Source organism: Corvus moneduloides, chromosome 3 (assembly GCF_009650955.1).
Source record: "Corvus moneduloides isolate bCorMon1 chromosome 3, bCorMon1.pri, whole genome shotgun sequence".
Lineage (NCBI taxonomy): Eukaryota > Metazoa > Chordata > Aves > Passeriformes > Corvidae > Corvus > Corvus moneduloides.
In genome coordinates, this window is record NC_045478.1 from 19,760,736 (window position 1) to 19,775,382 (window position 14,647).

The 14,647-nt window shown below is 38.7% G+C and overlaps 1 protein-coding gene across 16 annotated transcripts in view; it reads left to right on the top strand.

The window, feature by feature from the left end:
• The window catches only part of MYT1L (myelin transcription factor 1 like), a 315,791-nt gene that overhangs the window by 91,236 nt on the left and 209,908 nt on the right, over positions 1–14,647 (top strand). For 15 of the 16 annotated variants that reach the window (XM_032104530.1, XM_032104529.1, XM_032104533.1 and 12 more), the window contains exon 3: positions 6,278–6,408. The exons of the other annotated variant lie outside the window; for it this stretch is intronic. In XM_032104530.1, coding sequence (XP_031960421.1) covers positions 6,382–6,408 — 27 coding nt within the window. In that variant the 5' untranslated portion in view covers positions 6,278–6,381. The remainder of the gene's footprint in view (positions 1–6,277; positions 6,409–14,647) is intronic. 16 annotated transcript variants of the gene reach the window in all.

Here is a 14,647-nt window from a genome sequence, read left to right on the forward strand (position 1 = left end):
TTGTGCCAGAGTTTCACCAAATGCCCCAGTAGATGAGGTTGTTAGTGCAAATATACCTGAAAGTCTCCACAGTGAATATTTTCAAGTGCTAACAAATGAGTTTTGCTGAAAGGATCTTCACTTCATTTTGGTTGTGTTTGCTTGATGTATCAACCATAATCAATAAAATGGAATATTAAAGAATGAACAACATTATTTATTATATATTTAAAATACAAAATCAACAAATAAATAGTCACCTAAACACCAATGAAGCTTTTTCATATGCTGCTCTTCTCCCATTGTTTGCAAAACTCCAGATCCAAGCAAACCTGCAAGACTTTTGTCAGATGCATACCCAGGAGTAGCACAAGGATGACAGCCTGGAGTAAGCAGATTGCTAGTGAGGCAAGCAGGTGCCAAAACATGCTGTTTCATGACCCACTGTAAGGATGCCAAAAATAATCTCAAATGTACTTCAGTATATAAAAACAAAAACCCCTCAGGCTTCAGAAATAGAGTACGTAGAACTGTCTGAGATTAAGCAAGAAACTTAAGAGTAGAAGACCAGTGTTCCAGTTTTTGCCTTGAAACAGATCAGCTGTGTTCAGGTAGTGAGGCACTTTGGCCAAAACCTGTATTTTGCTACTTAAATAGGTGGCATGGTTTTCAAAAGGAAGTGGGAGCAGAATTACAATGTATTCCACAGACAAAAACATGAAATTAAGTTGAATCACACGCAAATATTGATTAACTATCTACCTTGTTTCCTGTGTCTTTCAGGGTCATAGTATTAAGGTGTCCTCATTTATGGTAATTTCAAATGCGTAAACAAAAACAAAAATTTCTTTGTAAGTTCTAGTGTTCTAAAATCACTTTATCTTCAAGTGCAAGTGGTGTTAAATTACTTTATGTAAAGTCACTGTATTGCTGACCAGGTTGCTCGGAGTAGCGATGGATGCCCCATCCCTGGAGATGTTCAAGGCCAGGTTGAATGAGGCTCTGAGTAACCTGGTCTGGTGGGTGGCAACCCTGCCTATGGCACGGGGTTAGGAATGAAATGATCTTTAAGGTCCTTTCCAAGCCAAGTCTTCCTATGAATCCATGACCTTACTGTTAAAGGTAAAAGTAGACTCATAGCTATGGAACATGCTTGTTTGATCAACCTGAAAACTATTTGCTATAGATCAAATAAGATCCAAATCAAGCAATTTCATTTAACTTTAAAGACAGCAATACCAGGACTGTACTAAATGAACTTGAACTTGCAAAATGCTGTGTGAAATTGTGAGAGGCGCTGAAATAGTCAATACTCTCTGTTTGGTATGGAGAATAAGATCAATGCAATAAAATATATATCTGATATTGATATGGAGTCAGGGGTGAAAAGGATCCAAAATGCAGCTGAGAAATTTTATTTGCATTTTAAATATTGTATTTAATTTTGAAATCCTTCTGGTACTGTAGACCTTTCCATATCTGCTGCTGATTGTATACTGTGTCAGATATCTAAAAGTTTCTAAAAGATAAGGGATAGTAATTATCATTGAATCAGTGTATTCTGGTTTGATAGCAACCCACAAGGATCATGGAAGTCCAATTCAGGACCATCCCAAGAGTCACACCATGTGCCTGAGAGCATTGTCCAAATTCTTGAGCTCTCTCAGGCTTGGTGCTGTGGCCACTTCTCTGGGGAGCCTGTTCCAGTGCTTGTTTCAGTGTTCCAGAACCTTTTGAGAATATCCAACCTAAACCTCCCCTGTCACAGCTCCATGCCATTCCCTTGAGTCCTGTTACTGGTCACCAAAGAGAAGAGAATGGTTCCTGCCCCTCTTCTCCCCGTCCTGAGGGAACAACGAGGTCTAGAGCTGAGACAGAGGAATTATGATTGCAATAGTTTGACAATTAGGACTGGAATTATGATTGCTGTAGTTTGTAGGCACCCAAAGAAGTGCCCATGTGCTAAAATTTTCAGGGTGAAAAACTGTTTTGATGGTAACAAGCACTTTGTCTTAAAATTTGTTTATGAATGCAAAGCTAAGGAATCTAAAATTTAAGAGGTAAGGTATGTTAAATGACACAGGAGTGGCAGGAACTTAACCTTCTGAGGTTTACAAATGTGTACGGTATACATTCTGAAGTACCCACTGAGCTGGCTCTGTGTTCTTTATATAAGAGATTAGAAAAGTGAAATCTTCTATGCGGTCTGTCTATTCATCATCAAGACACATAACTTAGCTCTGGTAAGCCAGGCAGTACACACAGAAACAAAACCAGGAAGCATCTTTAAAACTGAGGTTCTACCTTAAATAATATGTATAAATAATACATTAAATATGTAGCTATATATTATGAATGTGATGTGTCATATTGATGCCTGAGATAGCCGCCTAAAATCACAGACTAGACAAGAATAAGGGAATAAAGGTAGGTATTTATTTGAAGGGCTTTCAAGGTACACCCTGGAAGTTAAAAGGCTGCACCCAAGATAGACCCTGAGCCATGAGTTCTTCACACTTTTTAAAGTTTGGTCCATTTGCATGTCAGGATTAATTCTCCAATTACAACCCCAGCTAATGATGTAACTACCCCAAGTTTACCCCCCTTCTTAAGGTGTTAGTTTACACATTTTGGGCCTAGGACAATCTGGGTATCCTTGGAGAGCAAGCTTGGAGAGGCTTGTTATGTCTAACTATCATGAGAGAACAGTAGTTAACAGGCTACAAGAAGCTTCAGAAATTACACTAGACAGTACAGGATTTGAAAAACATAGAAGTTAAAACCTAAGGCATCAATATCTTTGAGTCCAAGAGAAAGTAAAGAATGAACTCATACTACACAATATGATCTTTGATTAAATATGCTGGTGTAAGAGACACAGTCATTCTTAGAGGACAGAATATTTCAAATGAAAGCCACTTAATTGGTCAGATAGATATACAGATACATCTATATCTACCCATATGTACACAAGGAGCCTGTGGTTTTGACGAAGAGAAAGTCACATCCATATGAAAAAATGGAGGCAAGGGTTTGATTTGGCTTACACTTGTATGTATTTGAGCAGGACTGATAAAAATAGCCATGTGTTGGCTCCACATCTCTTGAAGTTAATGGAAGTTGAATGTACTCTTGTGAGAATCATTCATAAATTTTGTCATGAATTAATGTACTTTAATTAATTTAAGTGACAATGGTAGGCTGCAGGAACTACTGTGCTGTAGCGTATTACATAGAAGATGGCCTCTAACCTGCTTCTTCTGCCATTTATGATGCTAAAGGAAGTTTTTGGCTAAAATCCAAACTTTCTGTAGAAAATAGGAATAATTGGTAATGAAATAGTCACTCCTATATTCCAGTTGTTATAACTCATTCCAGCATTGCATTTCAAATAGTTGAAAGTAAATTCTGTTTTGAACTGGGTGAATAAAATACAGATGGCTAATATATGTCCTTTAATCAGATCTCAGCAGGATCTTCAGTTATTTCATATTGTGTGTGTAAAATCTACATTAAGGAGTCCAAACACTCTAAAGCCAATATGCACCAGAATTAACTTTGTTAAGGCAAGTTAATTTAATCTCCTCCATGCATATGCATTGTGAAGACTTCTTTAATTACATGATCACATATTGTTTTTTCTTACAAAATCTTTTCCTCATCCCATTCACAGAATATAAGATAGTCACTTAATGAGCAGCTGTTCCATATTTTGTTTCCATGACATTGTTCAGAGTCCTTAAATATTCTGTTGTAAACAAGGTGGCCTCACACCTTGTTTACAACAGAATATTTAAGCCCTGCTCTGGAGACATAGTTAGTAATTACTATTAATTTCCTGTTGGGATTTTCCTAGGATCACTATAGTGCCTAAGTGATGAGAAAACATTAAATTAGCACTGCTGTAGGCCTCTGAGATTGGAAGACAGTATGATTTCCACTTTATGGCTGGGGAACCATGACCCAGAATACTGTGTTTAAAAGGTGCCACTAATCTACAGGACCATCCTGAGCTGCTGAGGTCCAAAAGCCTTGACTCATTACTGTCACACGGAAGTTTTCCAGCTCAGGTCTTCCGGTCTCCAGCTATGTCTGAACATTCATCTCTTCTGCAAATTCAAATGCCTCATCTCAGTGAGTCACGTGGAAAATGAAGAGTATACTTTCAGTGACCACCTGTGGAAAAGCTGGTTTGAATTACTGTAATGGAAATTTTATGTCAAGAAAAGATAGAATCCTGCTTTCTAGACTGACATCCAATTACTTTAACTATTCTTGTTCTTGTTGTAGTCCCATTTTTTAGTGCATTTTTTCAAAATTCTTTACCAGATGAGCCATCTTCAGTACACAGTTCTGATTCATCCTTGCAGCAAGGCCATCTTGTGCACTGTATAAGGCAGGTGTGTTCTGGAAATGATAGATATGAGTCATGCCATTAGTCTCCATGCCCATTCACAAGATGAGGGAAAATTTGGTTGTATAGGCAACCTGGCACTTTTGGCACCTTTGTTCTGGATCTGGTCATGTTAAAAAACTTATTTTGAAAATGTGTCTGTGTGAGAAAGAGAGACAGAAATAGAGAGACAGAGGGAAAGATAATGAGTACTCACTTAGCATTTAAAACTAGAAACTTCAGAGAATGTCTCAACCCCTGTCTGAATTCTGAGATGGTTGGAACCTTAAAATCCTCCACACCATGTTGTACCATTTTTTTATTAAACAAGTTGCATGGAATAATATTCTGCAAAAAACTACTGCTGAAGGAGTAAGATGTGAGATACCTATTTTCACCACCATCAGACAACACAGATATTTACTGATGGCACAGGAATCATGAGAAACTGAAATTTGATTTCCAGAAGACCCATAAGGCGTTTTCAGTCATTATTGATTCTCTACTCAGTTCTCAGTGACCTTTCCTACCCCTCTTCACTATCTGTTAAAACCCTTGAGTGTAACCCAGTTCTGTGTCCTAAGGACAACAGTTCTATTTATCACTGCCCCACTGGCTTCTTGTTCCATGTTCTTTTTTTTCACCATAAGCATAGTCTAGGTACTTGTTCTTTACCTCCTGTCCTGAGTACCTTCATACAGTCTGTATGTCTTCATCCCTCATTCCTCCAGGGCTGGATCCCCAGGCTTGTGTACATCTTTCTCATTCCCACTGGCTCTTCAGCCAGAATTCCATTGTCAAGCTGTGTTTTCAGTTTCTGTACCTCCAACCATCTATCATTTGTTTCTTTGCACTCCTGTTCCAAATACTGCTATGAAATGTTGGCTCTTCCCCTGTTTTTCCTGTCTGCTGCTTCATTTTCCTTTGTGCAGTCGGGAACTGATAGAACTCTCTTCACATTTGTAAATGCCATTGTAAATTTGAGAGCAGAGCCTCTGCTCATTCTAGGACAACCTTGCACGAGCTTCATTTCTTTGCTCAAAATTTGGACTTAAATCTAAGTATAGGAGACAGAAGCTATGCACCCATGACTGATACTCAAGACCTGATGCTACTCCAGGCAAACCTTTCTATTCCTGTTGGATCCATATCATGTCTGCTTCTACTTAGGCATTTCTGCGTTTTTTTCTCCATTGGTGGTCATACTTTATCTGATCATTAGTCTTGAATCCAGATAGTTTCTGCTAGATGAAACCAGACTTCTGGGATGTTGCATGGGTACAACCCCAGAATTCAGCCTATTCAGAAATTAAACCTACCAGTTATTTGAGTTACGGATGCCCCTCTCGACACATCCCAGTAACAACTGGGCAGGTTAATCTCTTCACCACTCAGAAGAATGTTAATGTTATGTATTAACTTGGACAGAGCCTATGCAGAAAAATGCTGCAATATCAAGTTGTGGGAATTGTACAGTGCCAGATACTATTCAGTTTACTTATTGCACACTCATATAAGATTTGAATGTAGAGGGGATCACTGGTTTATGTAATGTCGTATCTTGCTTAACATAGGCTGCATACTCTTGAATCACTCTAGATGAAGAAGGCCTACTCATTATTTTATCTTAAGTTTAAAATATCAGACAATGGTGCATTTATGTCTGACCTTCATAAGTTGTAAAGCTTTGCATAACTTCTGAAATATTTCTATAATTTCTAACCAGGTCTGAGAGGGACTGAGCTAATATCTTCATGTGAAATGTGGTAACCTATGTGAAAGGAAACAAGGTAGCACTGGAAAAAACTCACTTTGCATTGTTTAATTATTGTATTTCATTTCCACGCTTTCAAAATGCACAGTATCTTGGAAGCCTCTCAAGACTGCCCTCTGCTTCTTCCACAGTTTCTGGCTCTTTTACTCCATTGCACTTTGCTTTCTCATCTTGATGCCTTGTTCTTTTCCTGGCAAGAAACTTGGAAGATCAATAAAAGCCAGGGGAAAAATAGATGCCAGAACAGCCTAAACTTCATAAGGTAATCTGTGGGAAATATTTTAAATGAGGGCAAGGATATTGGATTTGGGGCAAGACGATAATGATGGTTAGATTGATTAGAATAATTATGGGAGATTTGTTCTCAGTTCCCTGCCTTGCTCACATCTGTCTGCTCTTGTCTCTCTGTGACACAGTTCCTTATCAATAAAATGGGAATAGCACTGTCTCACAGATATTAAAATAGTTGCTTCACAGATACCATAGAAAGAAGGAAAAAAATAATTATACTCAACCTAGTATAGTATTATAGCTTGTATGAGTACTGTAATACTGATGGTATGTCTCATATGAGAACTATCATTGATGGGTTGGGAGGTTTTAAACCTAAGACAACTGAATTTTTCAAAACCTTTGTTTGCACAGTTCTCCTCACTGTTTTATTATCTTCTTCTCCTCTTAAGTAATGTTCATGCTTTCATGTGTTATATTACCTTTGAGCTTCTCACAGCTCCTTACTACTGCTCATATTTCAGCATTGCTGCTGTTCCTCCAGAATTCCCTCTATCTTCTCTTTATACTTTACATTTGTGCATTACATGCAGTAGCTTCTCTCTTTGAACTGTCTGCCCCAAGTCACTGTAAAGGGTCTTCTGGGCTGCATGAAGGCGGGAGACACTGAGAGTGCATGTACTAATGACAAGATGAATGAAGTCACAGTCAAATATAGTGCAAATAGATAACTAGTCTATGGAGAAGAAAAAATATACATCTGTTTTCACAACAGGAGTCTCTGAGTTGTGTGAAGTAGTTCTTTGATCTGAATGGCAACTCAAGAGGAATTATTTGTGGAGCTAGGAAGAGCTTAGCTGTAACACAGAGGAACTGAGCTCGGCACTGACCATCCTGTACTCATCATGCTTTACGATGTCCTGTTTGTCTTCATAGTTGGGGTAGCCCAAGGCAAATGCGAGCTCTGTTGATACAACTGTGTCCTCACTGCTTTGTTGCTCAGGTGTGTGTATTTAAGGACATACTCCATCGCTGTCTATGCTGAGATGTTCTAAAATTATTGCCAAGTTAAGTTTACTACGAGAAGACCTGTCTGTCTTCTGGGAAGGAGTTGTTCTAACAACAGAATTCAACCTTTGTGGAAGTGAGTTGAGTCTCTTTTCTTGCTGCAAAACTTGCTTAAAAAGCATGGCCAGATTTCAGCTCACAGAAAGGATAATGATGTAGGTTTACGTGCTGTCAAAATTCACTGATTTTCCTATGAAGGGTTAAGACAAAAAGTGTGTAAAGCCCAGATCAATGACAGCCTCGACAGCCACGACCACTTCACTCAGCTTTAAGCACATAGGGCAGTTCCCAATTCACACTGGTCTTAAGTATTGACTAACAGGCCAGCATTTTGTAGAGCTAAGGGCCTATCCATGCTAAGTCACACTGGACAACAAGGAAAAGCAGCATTAATCCCTTCCTTCTCCAGGCAGTTGGAAATTTTGTAGATCCCAGCTGCTATGAGCTGGCAGTCAAGAAAATGAGTCCTCAGAAAAACATCAACCAAGACTAAACTGTTTTCTCTAAGTAGACTGAAGACATGCAAAATCAATCTACTTCATGTACAGTAGAGGAAAATGGGACAAAGTGTCATGCTGGCTGTATTTCTTGCCAAAGCATGGCTTAAAATGTAGCTGTGGACCAGGAATATGATCAGTGTAGAAAAGTAATGAATTTTCCTGGAGCTAGTAAATGCTGTCCTCCCACTACATTAGTACAAATATTCATGTTAAATGCAGAATTTCACACATGGCACAATATTAAAAAGAAATACTCCTTTACAGAATCTTTTTTATCCTGAAAAACATGTTTGAGTTCATACTTTTACATTTTTAATAGAAAACAGGCCAAATTCTGCTTATTTGGTCTGAATCCAGAAAGGGATTTTTTAAAATTAAGAATTACAAGCCTGATTCTACAACCTTAATTATGTGAGTAGTCCCTCAGTGACTACTCTATTTACCAGTGCCAAGCATATCTAAGATCAGAAAGCTCTTTCATTTCCTGAAAAGTAAAAGACAAATCTACTTCCAATTCTTGAGGAGGCTTTAGGATGCTTGGGGTCCATCATAACTGAGTTTGCACTCCATAATGATGTGCAACATTATTACCTGTTTTGTTTCTGTTTGAGTGATGCATAAAAGTACTTGAGCACAAACCAAGCTAAAATTGGAAAAAGTGAAATGAAATACACATTGATACTAAGAGAGTATTATCCTCAGTTAGAAAGCTTGTGTTCTACTAAAGTATTTTTCATGCATTTCTCCTTTCCCTTAGCTGGCTGCCAAGGGAAGTGGTTGAGTCAGCATCCCAGGAGGTAGTTAAAAGATGTGTAGAGGAGGGATTTAGGGACATGGTTTAGTGGTGGACTTCGCAGTACTGGGCTAATGTTGAGCTTTATGATTTTGATAGTCTTTTCTAACCTAAATGATTCTATGTACTTAGGTAAACCTTTGAAAAGCAAATATTCTTTATTTACCATGGTTTGGTGAGAAGTTCCTTGTTCAGCTGGAGTCACGTGCTGATTCTTGACTTGTTAAAGGCAGGAGATGTTAACATCACAAAATTATCCTTTTGTTACCTAAATAAGCAGCTTTGATTGTGTTGATACAGAATGTGTTAAGAGAGCATTTTGCTACACCTATGCTTGCTAGTTTGATTAAGATCATGTGCCACTAAGTTTTCCTGGTGTTATTATTACTTAGAGACCTTTTTATTTTACAGGATACCTCTGAGAAATATATATTTTTGAATATTCAGCAGTAAAACTTGCTGTAAACTTGCAGTAAAACTCTACCAGTGGTTCCTAAAGATTAGAAATGGTAGTTTTTTGGGGGGTTTTTAATGTTTAATTTGAAAGAACTTGAATCTTCAGTTTACAAAAAGAGCAGATTATATTCCAACCAGATATGCTTCCAATCACCATTTTTCCTACATTTACCTTGTGTTAATAATTACTTAGTATATGACCAAGCTGTGATGGCTGCGAGCAGCTGGAAAATATTGGAGCAGCCCCTAAATTCCTTTTAACTGCATGAATGCTGTTTCAGAAGATTCTACACTGAAGTTGTGATCCTTACTGTCTTATTTGGCATAGTCAGGAATCTGGTCTCTGGTTTATACTTTTAGCCGTTGGACATTGAAACTTCAGAACATGTATTTTGGTTGGCAGCACACATATGTAAAGTATGATTTACCAGCAAAAGTGTCTTTAGAAGTGCGGGTCTTCTCCTGCAGCTGTTCTTTCCTTGGAAGAAGGGCAGCGTAAAGTAACCTGGAAAATCGAACATTCTGTTACAGCACACTCCTGGCACTGTCATCATGCTTCCTTTCTCTAAACTTCCAAAACCCTGATAACGTCTGGGATTTTGATCTACTCACATGGCCCATTGAACATGTCTCTGATGTCAAATATTAATCTTGATGTAAAATCTAATCTTGAGGAAGGATTTATCCAGATCCCATATTGTTAGCCTATTTAGTCTTTTCCAGAGAGGCAAGAGACTCTGAAATTTGGGTGTGGTCACTAATTTAGGAATGTTTCATATTCATTAAAAAAAAAAATCTATTATTCTTGAAAGAGCTGAGATTTCCAGAAATATATTGCTTTCAACTATGATAAAAGAATTCCAACCTATTTATACTTCTCTTACTAATTATTGACCACTGAAGCATGAATAGAGAGAATTTTTTAGGAAATCTATCTATTAAATTGTTATTTATGTCTAGTTTTGCCATCAGTTTCCTTTAGTTTCCAGTTTGGATCCACATATCTTGGTATCTTGAAGTTAGATTTCAAAGATGATTAACATTCTTTAGGACATATATAGTACTGACTAGGATTTTATAAAGGACCAGACTGCTAAACTGCTTGTTTGGGCAAGCTCACCTCCATTGCTGAGGCTTGTGTATAAACACTTCTGGAAATAACACTAGATACTTACTGCACTTTTGGATGTGAAAGTACCTTCTAAGAGCCCATATTGTACATCCAGCTACATTAAAAACCTGAGGATTTCTTCACACACAAAGTGTGAAATGATTATTCCATCTCTTCAGTCTATTCACCACTCTTCTGTTGTTCTCACACAGAATAACTCAGGCTGGAACAGATCTCTGAAGGTCAGCTAATCCACCCTCTTTCTCAAAGCAGAGCCAGCTTCAAAGGTAGATCAGATTGCTTGGAGTTTCGTACTGCTTTCAATGTCTCCAAGGATGGAGCTTCCAGATTCCACAGGCTCTGTCTTTATGTGTACCCTGTTCCACCCTCATTGTGATTCTTTTTATATTGTTTTTGTACAGCTAACTAGATATGTTACTGTTTACTGGTATTTTGATGCAGATGCTTCTCATCTATTCTTCTCTAACTCTTCTTTTTTTTCACAGTCATCCCTTTTTACCCTATTTCCATACCTCTCTTACACTTGCTGTCATTTTTTCCTGGTTTTCTCTTGACCATGTCTTTCTAACTGCTTCCGTTCATAATTTAAGACTATATTAGTCTTTATTAACATTCCCAATTCTTAGAAAGCCATCCTGACTCTATTTACCTCTCTGTCACTTCCTGTTGCTCCATGATCACTTTTGTTGTTTGTGCATTCACATTCTGTTGTGTTCAAAGTAGGTGATTTCCAGTGCTATCGTAAACTCCTTCACATTGGCTTCTGAGCTTCTGGTTAGCTGAAACCACTCTCACAAAACTACCTAATGATTCTCTCTTAGCCAATTCTTCCTCCTCCTCTCACACTGTTAGTTTTGATCTCTTTAAATCTCATCATAGTTTGTATCTTTGGCTCCATTCTTGTCTTGTTTTCCCCCTAATCCTTTCATTCATCCTTTGAAGCTTCCTGATCTAACTCTGCCAAAATCCTAAGGATTTTTAGTTCTGACCCATCTCTCCTCTCCTTTTACACATCACCTCTACAGTCTTATCCACAAATAGATGCAGTTGACATGTCTGTGCTGCTGACCCAGATTTACATCTGTACTCCAGATATTATAATAACAGCTCAAGACAGGCATTATAAAAAAAAGGCTTCCCTCTTAGTCCCTCATTACCGCTTGTTTTCTTAGTCCCCATCTTTTCTGTCAGGCCAGTAATACAGATGTTACTTTTCATTCAGGCCTCTTCAGATTCTCCAATCAAGGTTGTGTGTAAATGTCTCAGGTTCCTTTCTTCATAACACATCTAAGCTGTGGTTTTAATCTCATCCCAGGAGATCTGTTGAAATTCTATTAGGGAATATCTACACCATATATTACAAAATACATTCTAAGGACTTGGCACAATATCCATGTAGTTTTTAGGTAGAAATCTTTGGCAATATAATGATAAAAATAATTTTTATAGGTAAATAATATATACGAGTGAGTAAATTGTGCATTGTTGAAGTATGTTTGAATACGGGGCAGTTTATATAAGATATTGAAGTAACAGGTGGGAAAGTTGCAGTAGGCAAACTCATCTCAGGAAGTCCATAAGTCTTAAATTGCACTGTCGAGTTTTATTTTCTGGCTTCATCCTTGTCTTTCTGCTGCACCTAGCATGGAAAAATGTGTGTTACTGCTATATTGTTTATCCATCATTTCTATTATCTCTGAATTTAGCTTGGTGTTACTGTATATAGTTGCACAACAGGCTGAAAGTAAGGATGGATCCCTTACTTTGGGTTTTTGTATTTTGACAGCTACTAATCAATGCTTTAAATTTGGATTCATGTTGCCATGTTAAATTTACACCAAAAAGTTGCTCTCCCCATCAGGCAAACAGGGTCCTGAAAGTTTTTGTGCTGTTCACCTGGTGTGCTTGCTCTTAATCACAAGATTAAATATGCTTCTGAGTCTGAAAAATAAGCTTACCAAAATCAACATTTATGCCAGTAATGTAGTAGAAAATGCAAAGTGTTTCCAAGCACCTCAACGTAGGTGCTGAAACATACAAATCTAATTGTGTTGTGGTCTAAATATATGTACATTGATCCCTGGGACAGACAGTTGGCTTTCAGAAAGACCAGAGGGAGGAAGGGTAAAGAGCAGGGCCATGAATTCAGTCTCCAAACTTTTATTTTGAAAAGCTTTTAATTTCAAAAAGCATCTGACAACTGAGATGCAAACACAGTGAGATTAAAGAGTTAAATTCCCCTAACATAATTTTGAAGTCTTTCAATTTCATTTTTTTCTTAAAAATGCCCAAATCATTTGGGAATGATAAGGACAGTATGAATTTAATGATAAAACTTTTACAAAGCAAACCAAGAATGTTAAATAAACGGACATTTATTTTGCTTTAAGTTTTAAAAGCCCACAAGTTACTTTCTTCTTTTTCTATTTTATGGGACTGTCTCTTTTAGCTGTACTGTATATTGTCACTGCTGTCTGCAGGGATGGCGAGAAGAATGACAGAATTCAAGTCCAGGATAAAATGGGATTATTTAATTAATTACAAACTTGTTTATATAACTTGATTTGCAAGAATGGCTAAGGCTATTGGTCACTTGACCATCCACCTCTCAGAGTGATTGGCTGAATGCTACGACACCCATTTCAAAATATTTTCTTCAGTGTACCATAACAAGACTGTGCATAACAAGTTTGCACCTGTGAGATAAAGTCTTGGCTTACATATACCTTTACACTGTTTTCAGCTAGCTTGCGTGAGAAAAGAAAACTTCACAAGATGCTGGAAACCTGGAAAAATTTCTCTGCTAGCTTTTTTAGCATCTATAGTATATGACCTTTAGTAGCCTTTTTTCTTTAAAAATATTCTGTGTCCTCCTCTGATTTAAGTGTTGTTCTCTCATCTGTCATTGAGGTTTTTGTCTGTTTTAGAGTAAAAGTGATCAGATGTGGTCATGTGTTACAGCACGGATACTGCAACATGCGTATCAAACAATGAGGCCCGAGGAAAAGAAATATATATGGACAGATTCTTGATAGATGTTTCAGAGAGATATTTATTTCTCCAGCCACATGGCTGGGGCTCTGCCGAGGAACTGCTCAATCATGGGACCCGAGGGTCCTTGCCCGTGCAGGGGAACACAAAACAACCAATGGGGAACGAGGCTGAGCAGGGGCAGGGAAATCCCATGCCTCCCCTCAGGGCCCCTCTCCCAGGACCACATGGCAGGGAGAGGGCCCCAACATTTCACCCATTTATTTTTAACAGAAAGAGATTTAAAACTTAACATTGGAAACAACTGGATAAACATAACAAGAACAGCTTCAAAACAAAACAAGCCACCCTCCTGAGTCTTTAAATGTCCAAACAGGTTCTCTGGAGCATCTTAAGGCTGACAGAAGGGAGACAGGACTCTCTGGGCATGTTTTGTGGGGAAACTGAGGCAGGAGAGGGTTTCTGCTATTTGTACTTGTTGGAACTCTAAACAACAATACTTAATTTCTTCCCTCCCCCTCTTCATCCCCCACTCGGCATTGGAAAGGGATTTTTGGGGAAACAATTGGCAAAGGCATGGTTTTGTGAGGGAAACCGTGGGTGAGAAAATGAATTGGGAATACACTGAGGGTAAGAGGATATAGGATAAAAGGGAAAGGTGGGATTAGGAAATGGAGACTGTAGGGGGGGCTTATAATGGAGATATTGTCTAACATGACTACGATTTTTAGCATTTATACTGCCTTTTACAGAAACACCATCAGGCCCAGTAACCTCTGCTGCTTGTAACCCTTTTCTTCCTTTCACAATTTTGAACTCCACCACCTCCCCATCTCCCAAGCCTGGGATGCATTTTTCAGGGTTATTCTTTTTAATAGCAGTTCTGTGAACGATTATGTCTTGCTGGTTGTCACATCTTGTTATAAAACCATAATTTTGTTTAACATTATACCATTTTACTATTCCTAAAACCTTAGCTAGGGTGATGTTTTCCTTTTTCGAGTGGCTGCTGTCTTCTGTCTCGCTGCGTTTTTGCTTTCTCTTTTTCTTTCGGTCATTCGTGTGTTGGAATTGCCAGGGTTGTCAGTGCTGCCGGGGCTGTCGGGGCTGCTCGTGCCTGCGCGCTCTTCCCAGGGTTGCATTCGGGCCGGCTGGGCTGAGCCGGTCCGGGCTGTGCTGCTCAGCTCCCTGCGTGCCCTCTCCTCTGGTCTCAGCTGCACTGCCGCTGCCTGGGGCCGCACCCACGTCTCGGTCAGGCCCCCGAGCGACGACCCCCCCGCGCCCTGCTCCAGCGCGCGTTTCAGCTGGGTGTGGCTCCGCTCCGCCACCA